The sequence below is a fragment of the Ochotona princeps genome, chromosome 2, assembly GCF_030435755.1.
Source record: "Ochotona princeps isolate mOchPri1 chromosome 2, mOchPri1.hap1, whole genome shotgun sequence".
NCBI lineage: Eukaryota > Metazoa > Chordata > Mammalia > Lagomorpha > Ochotonidae > Ochotona > Ochotona princeps.
The window spans coordinates 80283337-80297448 of NC_080833.1; the positions used below are offsets into that span (position 1 = coordinate 80283337).

The 14112-nt window shown below is 50.7% G+C and overlaps 1 protein-coding gene across 1 annotated transcript; it reads right to left on the reverse strand.

Moving 5' to 3' along the window:
- Window positions 1-4212: 4212 nt before the first annotated feature.
- F3 (coagulation factor III, tissue factor) lies at window positions 4213-13741 on the reverse strand. The gene is made up of 6 exons (XM_004582033.3): window positions 13483-13741; window positions 11977-12082; window positions 7600-7799; window positions 5892-6070; window positions 5266-5425; window positions 4213-4550 (listed from the first exon to the last, which is right to left on the reverse strand). The coding sequence occupies exons 1-6, from the start codon at window positions 13583-13585 to the stop codon at window positions 4417-4419; spliced, it is 882 nt and encodes a 293-aa protein (XP_004582090.2). The 5' UTR covers window positions 13586-13741; the 3' UTR covers window positions 4213-4416.
- Between the last annotated feature and the right edge of the window lie 371 nt (window positions 13742-14112).

Genomic DNA, 14112 nt, shown 5'->3' on the forward strand with positions numbered 1-14112 from the left:
GGGGTCAATGCTCTCTCCTTCCCCTTCCCACGGAGGGATGAAAGCAACATCCATGGCAGCAGAATTTATGTTTGTAAAAGGAATATTCTAATGATCATGAAGGAAACAGAGTATGGTAGCCAGCGGCTGTGACAGCCCTCCTGTAGGCGCGCGTTCTGAAGGCTGGGAGGAGAGGGATGGCTGAGCAAGTCACATTAGCCTTGGAGTGTTTCAGAAGCCGAGCTGGTGGGCTTTGCTCAGGACTTGGATGTGGCATGGAAGTCGGGGAAGAAAATGGAAATTAGCAATGTGTTGCTGATTTGGAAGTTGGGAGGAAGGAAGGATTCACTTTGGAAATGTGCAGGTGGAAGTCTTGCCAGAGGCCTGATAGAGGGGTGGTGGAGGCAGTTGGGAGGCACTGTGCACTTGCGGAGTGGGCAGCTGGGAGGGCCATGGGGCCACAGCGAAGCAAGCCGCATGGCCCAGCCAGGGTACAGGCTTGTCACCCAAGGTGTGATCGCTCATAGAGAATGGGGTTTGAGTGCTGACGAAACCTGATGATGAGAAGCTGGAAAGAAGATGGTGTCCAGACAGAAACAAGTAGGAAAACCGCAAGAGAGCTTCTGTACCCAAATTGCTTTTTAAAGGATTAATTTATTTGAGAATCAGTGTTACAGAGATAGGGACACACCTACACACAGAATGAGAACAAAAGAGAGCAAGAAAATTGTCATCCTTTGGCTCACTCCCCAGGTGACCACAGCAGCCAGGATGGAGCCAGTGCTGAAGCCAGGAGCTAGAAGCTTCTCCAGGCCTTCCACCTGCATGCAGGGGTCCAAGGATGTTCGTCATCTTCTAGGGCCTTTTCCAGGCCATTAGCAGGGAGCTGCATGGAAAGTGGAGCAGCTGCAGAATGAACCAGCTCCCATATGGGATGCCAGCATTGCAAGCGGCAGTTTTACCAGTTACACAGCTAGCAGAAAAGGTTATTTTGTTTTCTAAGACAGAAAGCAAAACAGCATGTCCATATTCTGACAGAAACAATCAAATAATAGGGAGGAAATGGATGGTGCTAAAAAGAGGGAATAATTTTAGGCACAAAGTCCTCAGTTGAAATACTTGAGAATGGATGCTATTTTGCCTGGTAAGTTTGTATTACAGGCGCCTGCTTCCTTTATCCTCTGTGGTCAGTGTTTAGACAGCACCCAGTGGTGTGGACAGCAAGTAACAAAAAGTTGGCTCAAGCTTGCTTAAGCGCTTAGTGGGATAATATCCCAAGAAAAGTCCGTGGGCAGGGACTTCAGGCAAGGCTCCGTTAGCCGCTTGGTGATGTCACCCAAGACATCTGTCTGCCGCGTGGCACTGCTCTGCAATATGTCAGCTCCGGTTAAGGCTGGTTCCCTTTGTGGTCTCAACATGACCCCTAGCAGTTTCTGGGACTGCAGGTTCATTTCATATATTGTGTTCTTTAAGGAAGAGAACGTCCCAGCATTCCAGAAAAAACCCTGAGCTTTGTGCTAAACACTGATGAGCCCTCTGCCTTCCCCCTATGCCCATTCTGGAGCTATGAGGAAGAGGGAATGTGCTGATGGGCAACACCACATCAGCTGGATCTCCTGCACTGGGAAGGACTAAGGCCTACCCTGAGCACTTGCAGGAATGACGGCCACCTTGTTGGCCAACAGGGATGAACCTTCCCAGGCAACCATCAGGCCTAAACACACACATTCAACAACAGGTGCACCCACTGCGGGCCCTGGTTATTTACTATTTAATGATGACAGAGAGTTGTTCATGTTAGAGGCAGGCACTTCAAAGATCAGTCTTCTGCTGGAACTGAGCTAGCATTACGTGACTATTCATTTGTGAAAGGAAGGTACTTCCAGAAGCTCATGGAAAATGGAATAAAAACATTGGTTTTATTCAGTTCCCAAAAGCCCTATAACGTGTATGCTCCCTAATTTTTTGAAGAACTGCCAGATGAACTCAACACTTTAGTTACTGACGTGGCTTCCCAGCAGCAGACAGTGCCAGGTTCTGCTCCAGTGCAGATTTTAGCGGCAGCTGCTCCGCGGTGGCAGTCAGCAGTGTGGCCACGGGAGGAGCAGCAAGATCTGAGCACTGAAGCTCTCTCTAATCCTTGTAGTTCAGCCTCATTCAGGTCCGGCATAAATTTCTTTCCTGTACCAGCCTCCTTAGCAGCCAGCCCTGCTCTCCTGTCAGCCACAGCTTTCCTTAGGGGATAATTCACATTCCTTAGATTATGAGGTGGTGTGATGACATCATGCTATAATTATTCCTGGCAGGGGCAGTGCCCAGTTACACAGACACCCTGTGCTGGAACTGGCTGTGTCCCGCGTGTGGGCATTGAGTGTTATGTCCCCTGAGAACCCCACGTGAGCAAGAATTCAAGATAATGGCCGAAGTACCCTGCTTGGAGGCCATGGCCCCTGCCTGCTTTTCTCTCTTCTCTTGGGCTCTGCCACAAATGTAACAATAGAAAGGCTCTAGCAGCACAGAGCCAGCCCGCCTGCTGCAGCAGTGACCCAGGCCGGCGGTGCGGGTAGAGGTAGGCAGGAGGAACACATGAGCAAAGGCAGCCTTGTTAGCTCACCACCTGTGTCCTTGCCTTCCCTTCTAAACACCCACCACCTTTTTTTTTTCCTTCAAGCTACCATTTTCCTGGGACATCCAAGGTTTGTTCTGCTCATTCTTCCTTAGGAGGTAATGTTATAAAACACAGTGCTCATGTTTAGGGTTTCTGTAGTGATATTCAGGTTTTTGGTGTGAGGGAATGACAGGGATGTTTGCTATGCTAGGAAGCTGGATAGTGAATGGAGTCTGTGCTGAATGCCCACATGGTGGCTTTGTGGGGTACCAGCTGGAGGTACTTGTAGCCCAGCCATCTGCAGCAAGAAGCAGAGTGATATGATGACCCAGTGGGGGATCAAGAACCTCATTACCTCTCCAGCGGGAATCCTAGTGGTCCTGCGGTGCTGTGGGAATCAGGACTGTTTCTGTAGCCTCAGGTGATGAACTCACCTGTGACTGAGCTAATCAGCCATGAACTTCTCGCAGCCCCCATGCAGGCACCTAGCTCTCACGCTAAAGGCCTCACTCCAGGTGTGGCTCTGTCTTCCATTGTCCTTTTATCTAATTTTTTTGCTCTTTCCCCTTTGAAATCTTTATCCACAGCTCAAACTTCTGCTTGCAGGGAAAGAAATCTGAAGTCTGTGATGGGCTGCATTCTTTCCTCCCTTCCTGTCAAGGTTACCTCCATGGCCACTTGCATGTGGCTTGTGGCACCTCCCAGTGGGCAGAGGGCTGTCAGGTGTGGTCACAAGCTTCCTGGTGCTTGTGAGCAGGAGTGGACATGGGCCAGGAGGTGACAACAGGACCAGAGGCGGCCCCATGAGGCCTGGATCCCTGTGTCTGCCAGGTTTTTGCTTCTCCCTAGGCCCTGGTTGGAATTTGGATCTTACAATGAAAAGACATCGACAAGATGTTATTTAAATGAAATAGGAAGATATATTGCTACAGGTCACTGGAGGATTTTTAGGGCTGTTACTGAGGCAGGGTTGATTAGTGCAAAAAACAAATCAAAAATAACAATTGGAAGTTAATAGTCATAATTCCCAGTCACCTTTATTTGTATAAAAGTATGTTAAATAAATTATTTCAATATATAAACAGAATCTATATAAATAGAAAATCCCCATATACAAACCTTTTTTAAAAAATTACATAAATATATACACTGTTGACCATAGAAAATTTAAGTACCTTGAATCATAAACTCTAGGTAGTTCATGTAGTAGTCTTATGTAAATATAACTAGCTGTTGAATGCTTAATTCAACATTAGTCATGTCAATTAAAGTGCTAAACTGTACTGTACTGTAAATTTCAGGAAGGTGTCCCAAACAGAAGTTTTCCTGTATTTAACATATGAATCTCAAACTTTGCCAGCTGTCTGGAATTCTCAAAATACTCTGGCAAGAAGAAGAAAGGACGTGGTAACATGAAAGGACAGACAGGGCTTAGGGAGGAGGCCCGATTTCCTCCGTACTCTTCGACATCGCCTCAAGTCAGCTTTTCAGGACATGCTCCAAAAGCCCGGTTAGGCTACTTGAAGGCTTCTGTTCCTTTGCTGGTCCTCGGATCGCCTGTTTTCTTCTGGAGCACAGCCCAGACAACCTAACGCATGATCCATGAAAAGGTGTCATCATGTTACAGTCACCGAATCAAGCTGTACCGTTCATCACTGTTCTAAGTGCCTGCTGCTGGGGTCCAAACCAGGACACTCAGCACGCTAGCAGGGCACGGAAGGGGCTTGTAGCAATCCCAGGCTTCTCATTTGCATCTCCACGTCTTCCGCGAACCATTCTTGCTCCCTGTATAGCCTTGGCAGCAGCTGGCACCTACAACGGCGCCTCTTTCATGCAATGGTCAGTGGGGAGCTCTCCTTCCCACTCCGCCCTGCCCTCGCCTTTTGGCATTTGTACAGCATCAGAGACAAGGCAATGATCACGATGACCACGATCGCCACTCCTCCAATGATGAAGAATATCTCTGAAAAATAAAAGGCACCAGTCAGTCTGGAGAGCTCAGGGCCCACATGTCAGGGGGCAGAATGGCGAGCTCAGTGACACGGGAAGTTTCATTCTCCCACTTTCCATGACACTTAGGTTAGGAAAGACTGTCAAAGCCTAATGATTCATGGTGGTTGGTGAGGACTAAAAGCATTTAATGGGGCACAGAAGAAATGGAGTCGCGTGACACATGAAGTGAGAAGTAAGCACAGCCAGCTGCTGGGAACACGCAGGGCCTGATCCACCACGACGTGTGCATGTGCCTATGCTCAGGGCTGGGCTCCATGGACACATAGGCATGGGGTCCATATCACATCATCAATCCCTTCCAGCTGGGCTGGACTCCACAGCCTCTGAGACAGCAGCCTCTGGGGCCGCCTGTCCTACCAGGCACAGCTGCAGGTGGTCCAGAGGAAGCCCCCTCCCTGTGTCAGAACATCTTATGACAAAAATGGCTGGAGGCTAAATCCTGAACATGACTTGAGTACCCAGTGCTCCAAGGAGAGTTTAGCACACGCTAGCTGCTCAAGAAAATACTTGCTAATATAAGGAACAGCACAGAAACAGTTCTAAAAAGCCAAAAGCAAAAAATCCAAGGCAGTCTCCCTTTGAATGCTGAAACCAAATAAGGACAGGCTGGCTCTGCAGGCGGGGGACGCCCACACCCCCTTGAGAATGGCAGGGCAGCAACTCACCTCTCGGTCTACCCTTCCCGTGGCTCGTGCACTCCACCAGGCTTTCAGAGCTCTTCGCATTAATTTTCCGGGAGGCAATCACTGCTTGAACATTGAAACAGTAGTTTTCTCCCTCATCCACGTCAAGCAAAAACTCATTGGTGTTCGTCGTGGCTGTTTTCTGTGAAAAGATATGGATTTCTGAATGCACCTGGGCTCAGAGTAAGTGCTCATGGTAGGAGAAGTCCTGGCAAAGCATGCTTGGATGCACTGCGCCGGGCAGCTTCAGTTGCCCTGACAGCTGCCAAAGCTGCCTTTTCTAAGACAGCTTCGGCACATTCAGCCCACCTGAGCCCCTTTGGAAGCTATCAACAGTGAAAGCAAAAAGGTAACTGACCAGAAATCCAATCAGGAGGAGCAATGGGAGAGCAGATGGACGTTTGCAGGCCATCCACTCCATCCCACAGGCTGGAGACAACCCCCTACCTTGTCTCCAGCGGGACAGCCCAGGTAGAGGCAGTGTGCCCCTCTCACTCCGCCACCCTCCCCTCTCCAACTACCCCCTCCCCAATCCCTGCAGTTTTCAGATTAGAGAAGAAAGAACCCAGGATTTCAAACAGGTCATACAACGAAGGGCAAGAGCTCACCTTTCCTGTACTTGAAGCTTTCCAGTAGTAGAGTGTATAACTCAAGTCCGTGCCAAACACATCCCGGAGGCTTAGGAACGTACCATTCCTTCTGACTAATGTGCGTGCATCCTGCACTGTCACATTCAGTTTTGTTCCAGCTTGTTCAGAACTTTGAATTGTGGGCTGTCCGAGGTGTGCTGAAACATAGAAAATGAACTGGATTGAAACGACAGGATTCTCTCCAAAGCCCCACCTCATGTGGTTCTCACAGTTACTAAGTCAGCCATCTCTCATAGTAGCACCAGCAGAGTCTACACCCTGGCAGCAGCAACTGTGCTGGTCCTCGTGCTGGGTCCTAAGGTACTATGCAGAGGTGCTACCCTAGGAGGACTTAATAGGAACCACAAGGGTGCTTTTGAATTTACTTATGGTCACATTAAAAAAAAAAAGAGGTAAAATCTATTTTAATCTAGTATGAAGCTCCACGTATGCAGAACATTAGCACCCTATCATGTAACCAACCTAAGAGTTATTGAGCTGGCTTACATTTTTCCAGATCCAGTGTGTGTTTGACTTGGGAACATTAGCTACATTTCAAGTGGTCACAGTTCCATGCAGGTACTTAACAGTGTACTTAACAGTGTAGTTGTTAGGATTCCATGCTTTGGGTACCAAGAGTTAGGAGCTGACCCTAGCCCCTCCGGGAACCATATCAACCACTGGTTCTCTGCTACAGGGCATTATTATGTATTCTCTGGCTGAAGGACATTGAGACAAGCCCAGGTCACGTCATATCCCTTCTGAGCAGATCATGGGCCACGCATGTGTGTGTGTGTGTACAAAATCAACCATAAATGATTTTTGCCTTGGACTAACAGGATTTGAAGTGGCCTCGCCAACACTCGGGAGCTGGAAGATGAGATTCTCTGGGTCTCGCCAGTGGTATCTGCAGCCCTCAAAGCAGGTACAAAACAGGAAAGGTGGGCCAATGCCCCTGCCCGCTGGTGCACACGTTGTAGGGAGAGCCTGCACCCCCACACTACCCTGTGTAATGGGTAAACATAGTAACTCAAGGGCACAGCAGCACTGTCATGGCCACGAGCAGGCTTCCAGGACAAACTCCTTGTCAGGTCCTCTGTGTGCCTAGTTCAAACCCAGAGGTGACCCAAAAATGTCACCTCCAGCCTGCCAGAAATTCCTTGCATTCTGCCTCTCAGCCTCAAAGGGTGGGAAGCAAGGCTTTTTGCATTTGTTTTCAACACAAGGCAGGCAGGCTGAGTGCTGGGCAGGCGCTGGTATATCCCAGGACTCAATCCAAGACGAAATGTTTGGGAAAGGTCAGGGAGACCAGCTAGCCTCTGGCCCAGGGGAGCTGCCAAGGTCCCCAGGGGTCTGTGTCCTCTGGAGCCAAGTCCTACCCTAGGGTGTCTTGCCTGACCCGAAGACAGAAAAGCACAAGGATCTGAGATCCATGTGGGGGAAAGGTGACACTTCTGCCCCATGCACACAGCTGGACGGGCACTGGCAGGACCTGGGCATCGACAGTGGAGAAAGTTCTCCAAGGATGAGGAAATGTCCAGCCCATCTGCCCTGCGTGAGGCATGTTGTAGGACTTGGCATTTTCTGGGCTAAAGGGGATTTGGAGATACATATTGTTGTCTTCTGGCCCCTATGGGGCACAGGGCATGTGAATCTGCAGGAAGCCAGGACACATAGGGCTACTTACTGTCCAGGTAGGGTGTAAAGTCAGGTGAGTTTGTAAACGGAGGCTCCTCAGGGGACCCTGTAGTGTTCTCATTTCTGGCTGGGTAGGAGAGGACCCGTGCTGTGTACGTCTGCCTCACATCCTTCACGATCTCGTCGGTGAGGTCACACTCTGTGTCTGTCGTGTAGAAGCATTTGCTCTTCCAGTTTTGTAGTTTAGTGCTGGTGGCAGGAGGGAGAGAGGGAAAGGAACGCAATGTGAGGAGCCGTGTCCACTCAGCCAGGGGACTTTCCTGCTGTGCCACCACGCGGTGCTCTGGGCACTTCACAGGAGTGTGTGAGTCCTCACCGCAGCCCTGGCTCTGTACTCAATCCCATTTCTATATGCAAGCAAGTAAGATGAGTCAGACTGGGTGATTCGCTCAAAACAACAGCCTGCTGGACTTCCAACCAAGTGAGCATTGTCTCCCAAGCTGGCTCATTCTTGACTGTCCCCGATCTTTAAAATGTGGATGCTTTGGGCCCGGCAGCGTGGCCTAGCGGCTAAAGTCCTCGCCTTGAACGCCCCGGGATCCCATATGGGCGCCGGTTCTAATCCCGGCAGCTCCACTTCCCTTCCAGCTCCCTGCTTGTGGCCTGGGAAAGCAGTTGAGGACGGCCCAAAGCTTTGGGACCCTGCACCCGTGTGGGAGACCTGGAAGAGGTTCCTGGTTCCCGGCTTCGGATCGGCGCACACCGGCCCGTTGCGGCTCACTTGGGGAGTGAAACATCGGATGGAAGATCTTCCTCTCTGTCTCTCCTCCTCTCTGTATATCCGGCTTTCCAATAATAATAAAAATCTTTAAAAAAAAATGTGGATGCTTTGTCAGGGTTACATGGGAATAAAAGCAGTTTCCCAACATGTCCCACTCTTCGTCATAATCCATTTGTGACATTACTTGCTTTGCTACAAAAACAAATCAACATTTAGTGTTTACAGTCACTTAACAATATTTGTGACTGTACTACATAATAGTATAAGGATTATCAAAAGTGCATGGAACCTGCCTGTGATGAAAACGTATGCATGCATTTGGAATTTTCTCACACCAAAATAAATATTTAATCCCATGTGCCATAAGCCTTTGGAAGAACCTCCTGTATTCTATGACCTAGTTTTAAAAACATTACTGGAATGGCTGTTAATCATTTATAGACCCTGTTAGACACCAGGCACTATGCTGGACCCTTTACACCTGGCTGCTCTGTTTAATCAGTTTCTTGCAAGTGCTGCCTTGCTTTTCCACTGAACCTTGTAACCTGTCCAAAGACACAGAGCTGGCTAAGTGGCTGAGTTGGGCATGGGTACCTTGTTACTTGCCATGTCTCCCCAAGTTTGCAAAAGAGGAAAATATCACCCAAGATTATGGAATCATTACAGCAAATAGCTATTGGAGGCTCCAAGATGTTTGTTTTCCAAGACATCACTGAAGAGGAAATTGTCTAAAGAACTACAGACAACAAAATTCTGCTGATGCACCATAACAAGCTCAGGTTAAGTGTCACCATAATGTGACAGCCTCCTCTGTCCCCTGGAGAGTGAGGAATACACTGCTGTGCTCTGGGCTGCATCATTCATTCTGCAAGAGCCAGGCCTGACCTGTAGATCAAGGGTAGCCTCCAACCCCACTTTCCCAGGAATCTCCAGCGCTCCCTGCTCAGCAATGACCTCTGCCTTTTTCCTCCTCCCCCACCCCAGAGCCATTCTCCACAAAAGCACTAAATGTGAGCCCTCCTGCTCTGTACCAGGCACCCTGGCCCTGGGGCTACCCGCTTCAGCAGCCTGAGCTGCCTGCACTTGGAGGTTGAGCTCATACATCCGGGGAAAAAAATAAATCACTGTGCATGTTCAGCTGTCTAAATCCCTGCCCAAGAGCCAACACTGTATATTTAAGAATCTGAAACCAAATAACCCAACTAAAAAAATATGGGTAAATACAGTCTTTGTCCTAAAACTCACAAACTAAAACTGATGTGGAACTATTTTGATTTCTTCTATTTCCTTTATTTTGATCGTGGAAGTAAAGAGGCTGTTTTCACCCAGAGTGAGCAACTTGCATATTGTTCCCACATCAAAACAGTAAGTGAGAACATGTTGCTTCCTTTCCATTGCTTTGGTGAACAAGTGGATACACTCACTGGTCCACGATACACACCGTGGGAAGGACAGCTAACAAGCTACAGGCAAAGCCTGGAATGAGGACCGTGATGACTGCGAGCCGTGAATCAGCTGGGCAGGGGGCAGTTTCCGCGTGAGCTCCTCCAGATGCCACTGACAGCATCAACCTTTCAAAGCTGTGAAGGTTCATCTAGGAATTGCAAACTCTCCTGATTTGAAAAAAATAAGTCCCTTCTGAACTACTTACAAAAATACTCCAACAGAATATGGACAATCAGGAATTTGCTTAAAGGCGGTTTCTAGGAAGCTCTGTACATTCAGCTTTAGCCTTGGGAACACTCCCGTGGACTCGGTGTTACATGTGGTGGCTTGGTGCAGAAGCTCAGGTCACCAACACCTCCCACTCACCACTGATAACTGTGTCCAGAGCGGAGCGTGTATCTGGAGCTCCCAGGAGGGGCCCCAGCAAGGTAGCGGTGTCAGGTGTCTCAGGCAAGGGCAGAGGGCATGGAGTTCAAGTAGCATGGAATTCAAGATGAACTTCATGCTGTGGGGTCAAGACACTTCCTCCAGGGAAAGGAAACAGGAGGGGAGGACCCTCGTGCACCGAGGAGACACCACATTGTGCCACACAAGGCTTCCTCCTTTCTCCTGCCAATTTTTGAGCCTCATAGAGGTGGTCACAGAGCAGTCTGAGAAGGTGATGATACAGGATCCTGGGGAGACCTCGGTTCCCTATCTGGTGTGGACTCTCACCCACATAGTAGTTGGGAACTGATCTCCAACATTCCCAAGCAGCAGCTCCCTCTTAACCAAGAAATCCTTGTTAGCTCATGAGGAGAACAGGAGGAAGCTGTTCATCTCAGGTGCGGGCTGACAGACAGGCTCCCACTCCAGCTGAACAGCCAGAGCCAGGGGAGCTGGCCCTGGGGAGCAGGCACACCCCACATGGTAGCCCTTGGCTCTGGGGTTTCTAACCCACAGGCTTCGCTCACATCAGTCTCACAGCAGCCTCTCACAGTCCTGAAAAGCTTAGCATTCATGAAGGCATATGTTTATCATCAGATAAATCCTAACTATGTTTCTGCAAGTTGCTGAAAGCACACACGTTGCCTAGTCTCAGGAGGTAAGCATGACTCCCCAATCCAAGTTTCACTGTTCAGAAGGAAAGTGTCTATGAAGGCGAACTTCAGATCCATATCGGATACTTTAATCCCCAATTCTCAACTGGTGGAATCTGAGTTGACCAGTCTGACCATGACATTCCGTACTGTGTGTCTCCCTACATATGCACGCATGTCCACACAGATTCTCTTTCCTGTTGGTTTGGCAAGAGTTATCCAAGAGTTCAGCTTCACGAACAGGAACATCCGCCTGAAAGCCCACCCCATGTCACACTCCCAGTGCACCAAAAGGCTCAACACAGCTAAACCTGCAAAACACCAGCAAGATCTTTGTCTTTACACAGCAAGTGTGAAAACAATTCCCTTCGCGGCGCTCCTCTGTTTCCTAAGCTCTCTGCCAAAGCTGCTGAGAATATTTCAGAAGCCAAAAGCTTGCCAAACACATGGTAAAAACCATCGAGGAAAACTGCTGGCACTCCCGGCACACAGAGACTGAATACACCAACCACCAGCTGGGAGAGAGAGGGAGAGCTGCTAGTCAAAGACCCAGAGCCCCGTCTCCCCTGCAGCCCTGGAGCAGGCAACAGAGTATTTCTGCCACCTTTTCTCCTGGACACAGTGAGTCAGGAATCTGGCCTCCTCCAGGCTCATGTGGACCACTAATTTTTGATTCAGAGAGCCCAAGGATTCATGAATCAAACACTGCTGCAGGCAATGCACACACCGGAATTCCTCCCCACCTCTTGGCTAACAGGTTCCATGCAGTTCTCAGTCTAGACACCGAACAAAGAGAAACCTATGTTTGAAATTCAGTGTCACTGAGCCCTCAAGGAGGCTCACCTCCCCCAGTTTTCACCCCACCCACAGATTTTCCTGTCACTTCCACCCCTCCATCCTCTCCCCCGACCCCATGAAATCCAAGTAGGCAGGTCTGAAAACATTGCGGGATTGGCAGAGCCAGACGCTGGACCAGCTAACTGCCACAAGTGCCTGCTTCTTTCTCTTAATGGTCTCATCAAAAGATGAGCTGTAAAGGTATCTTCACACTCGGCACAGGAAGAGTAGAAACTCCATAAACCCGAAGTCGCTGTGTTATTTTACTTTGTACATGACTTACCTTATCTGAACAGTGTAGACACGATTGACTGGCTTGGGTTCCCACTCCAGGATCGTCTTGAAGTTAGTTGACTTCCAAATCAGGTTATATGCTTTATCTGTCGTGTCTTTGAACAACAGAGAAACCCCTGTTATGGCGTGCACATGGGACTGATTTGCCATCCTTCCCTCACAGTAAACTGTACATATTTACTTTCAACCACAAAAGCTTCACTACCAATGATCAAGAGGAAAAAAACTATCAAAGTTTCAGCCTCTAAATCCCTGGATCTTGGGCCCGGCGGCGTGGCCTAGCGGCTAAAGTCCTCGCCTTGAACGCCCCGCGATCCCATATGGGCGCCGGTTCTAATCCCGGCAGCTCTACTTCCCTTCCAGCTCCCTGCTTGTGGCCTGGGAAAGCAGTCGAGGACGGCCCAATGCATTGGGACCCTGCACCCACGTGGGAGACCTGGAAGAGGTTCCTGGTTCCCGGCATCGGATCGGCGCGCACCGGCCCGTTGCGGCTCACTTGGGGAGTGAAACATCGGACGGAAGATCTTCCTCTCTGTCTCTCCTCCTCTCTGTATATCTGGCTGTAATAAAATAAATAAATCTTTAAAAAAAAAAATCCCTGGATCTTGAAACCCATGTTTGAAATTACCCATAGGGTATTCTGAATATAAGCTGGCCTGGAAGTACAGCCCAGGAGTCCTCTATGTTCCAGGGTGTCTGGGACTGACTGGGATAGTGGCAGATTCCGGTGCAATTCACCACAGGTCAGGTAGGAAGGGGGCTGCACTGAATTGACAGCCAAGGCAAATCCTAGGCGTGGGAGGAGGCTTCCAGGGGAGGAAAGGCCCGTTTGTCTACACCATTTCTACATCCAGAGGCCCAGGGGGATGTATGGCCCCTCTCCCTATGCGATTTATTCCATGGGGATGTTTTCTCCTTGAGAACTTATTGATCAGTGCTGGGAAGATGTCAGTGTCCGGTTAGCTCTGAACACCCACTCCACATACAGGGTGTGCATAACTGCCACCTGCTCCTGCTCAAGCCACAATCCTGCTTCCCTTCCACCCACCTCTGTCCACCTCTACCCAAATATAAGCCGCAAGGATCCAGAAAAGACCCTGGGCTGCTTCCTCAGGGGAAGATGCACACAGACTGAAACAGTGGACACCCAAACTAGGGTGCGCTGACCCGCTCAGGTGTGGACTCCCACGACCCACCACCTCCAAGGGCAGGCTCAGCGGGAAGCATTCTCCCCAGAACCAAGGTGGGAGCCAATCATCCACTTATGTAGCCATGCTCCAGCCAAGGGACACGGGCTCTGGAGCTGGAACCACCTCTGTGCACCTCCCACCTGTGCGCCTTCCAGGTCCAGGCTCATTCACACCCGCAGCAGAGCACGCCATCAAATCCCGGAGCGTTCCGGGGAAGCCAGAGCAAACCCGCCACCATCCAGGAATGTCCCCACCGTCTCGGGGGCAGTGCGGGGGGTGGACCTCCTGGAGTGCGTGCCACTCACCTGCGGCGCGGGCCATCTGGACAAACAGCCAACCGAGTAGCAGCGTGCGAGCGACGGCGGCGGTCTCAGGACGTGGAACGCGGAGCCGGGCTGGGGGCGCCATGTCCAACGGCTGGACAGGGAGGGCGGGTGTTTGCTGCGGGAGCCCGGGAGTCTGGGAAGGGTGGACTGCAGGCGACTGGCGAGAGCACTGGGGCCGCGATTGTGCGGGAACAGATGCGGGGCGCGCTTTAAAGGGCGGTGCGGAGGGCCGCGCCTGGACCCGCCCCCGCCTCTCCTCCCGCCGACCCGCCTCCACGGCGGGTCATTCCCGTCGCGGTGGGCGGCCCGGGCGAGTCCACACCCCTGTCCCGCCTCCCTACCCCTTAGGAAACTCCTGGACCCTGCAAGGGGTGATTCAGCGGTGATTCAACCGCGCCGCCGAGCGCCAAGCTGCGCTGGGCCTCAGGCGGGTCCAGGTGCTGCGAGGACCGGCCCCCGGGGGCTCCTTGTGCCCGAGGGCCCCGGGTCTGGGAGGACCGCGACGTTCAGCCGTGACCTCCCTCGGGCCGGTGGGGAGGAAGGAGCTCGTGAGTTGGAGGGAAGGGAGCGAGTGCCCCTTCCGTGGTGGATATCGGACAGCGGGACCCT

What these genes read in the sequence shown, in the direction of transcription:
- F3 (XM_004582033.3), bottom strand. Translation starts at nt 13,585, where the DNA reads ATGGCGCCCCCAGCCCGGCTCCGCGTTCCACGTCCTGAGACCGCCGCC. An exon ending in CCAGATGGCCCGCGCCGCAG is followed by an intron (nt 12,083 to 13,482) that starts GTGAGTGGCACG and finishes TGTTGTTCAAAG; the next exon opens with ACACGACAGATAAAGCATAT. An exon ending in GTCTACACTGTTCAGATAAG is followed by an intron (nt 7,800 to 11,976) that starts GTAAGTCATGTA and finishes TCCTGCCACCAG; the next exon opens with CACTAAACTACAAAACTGGA.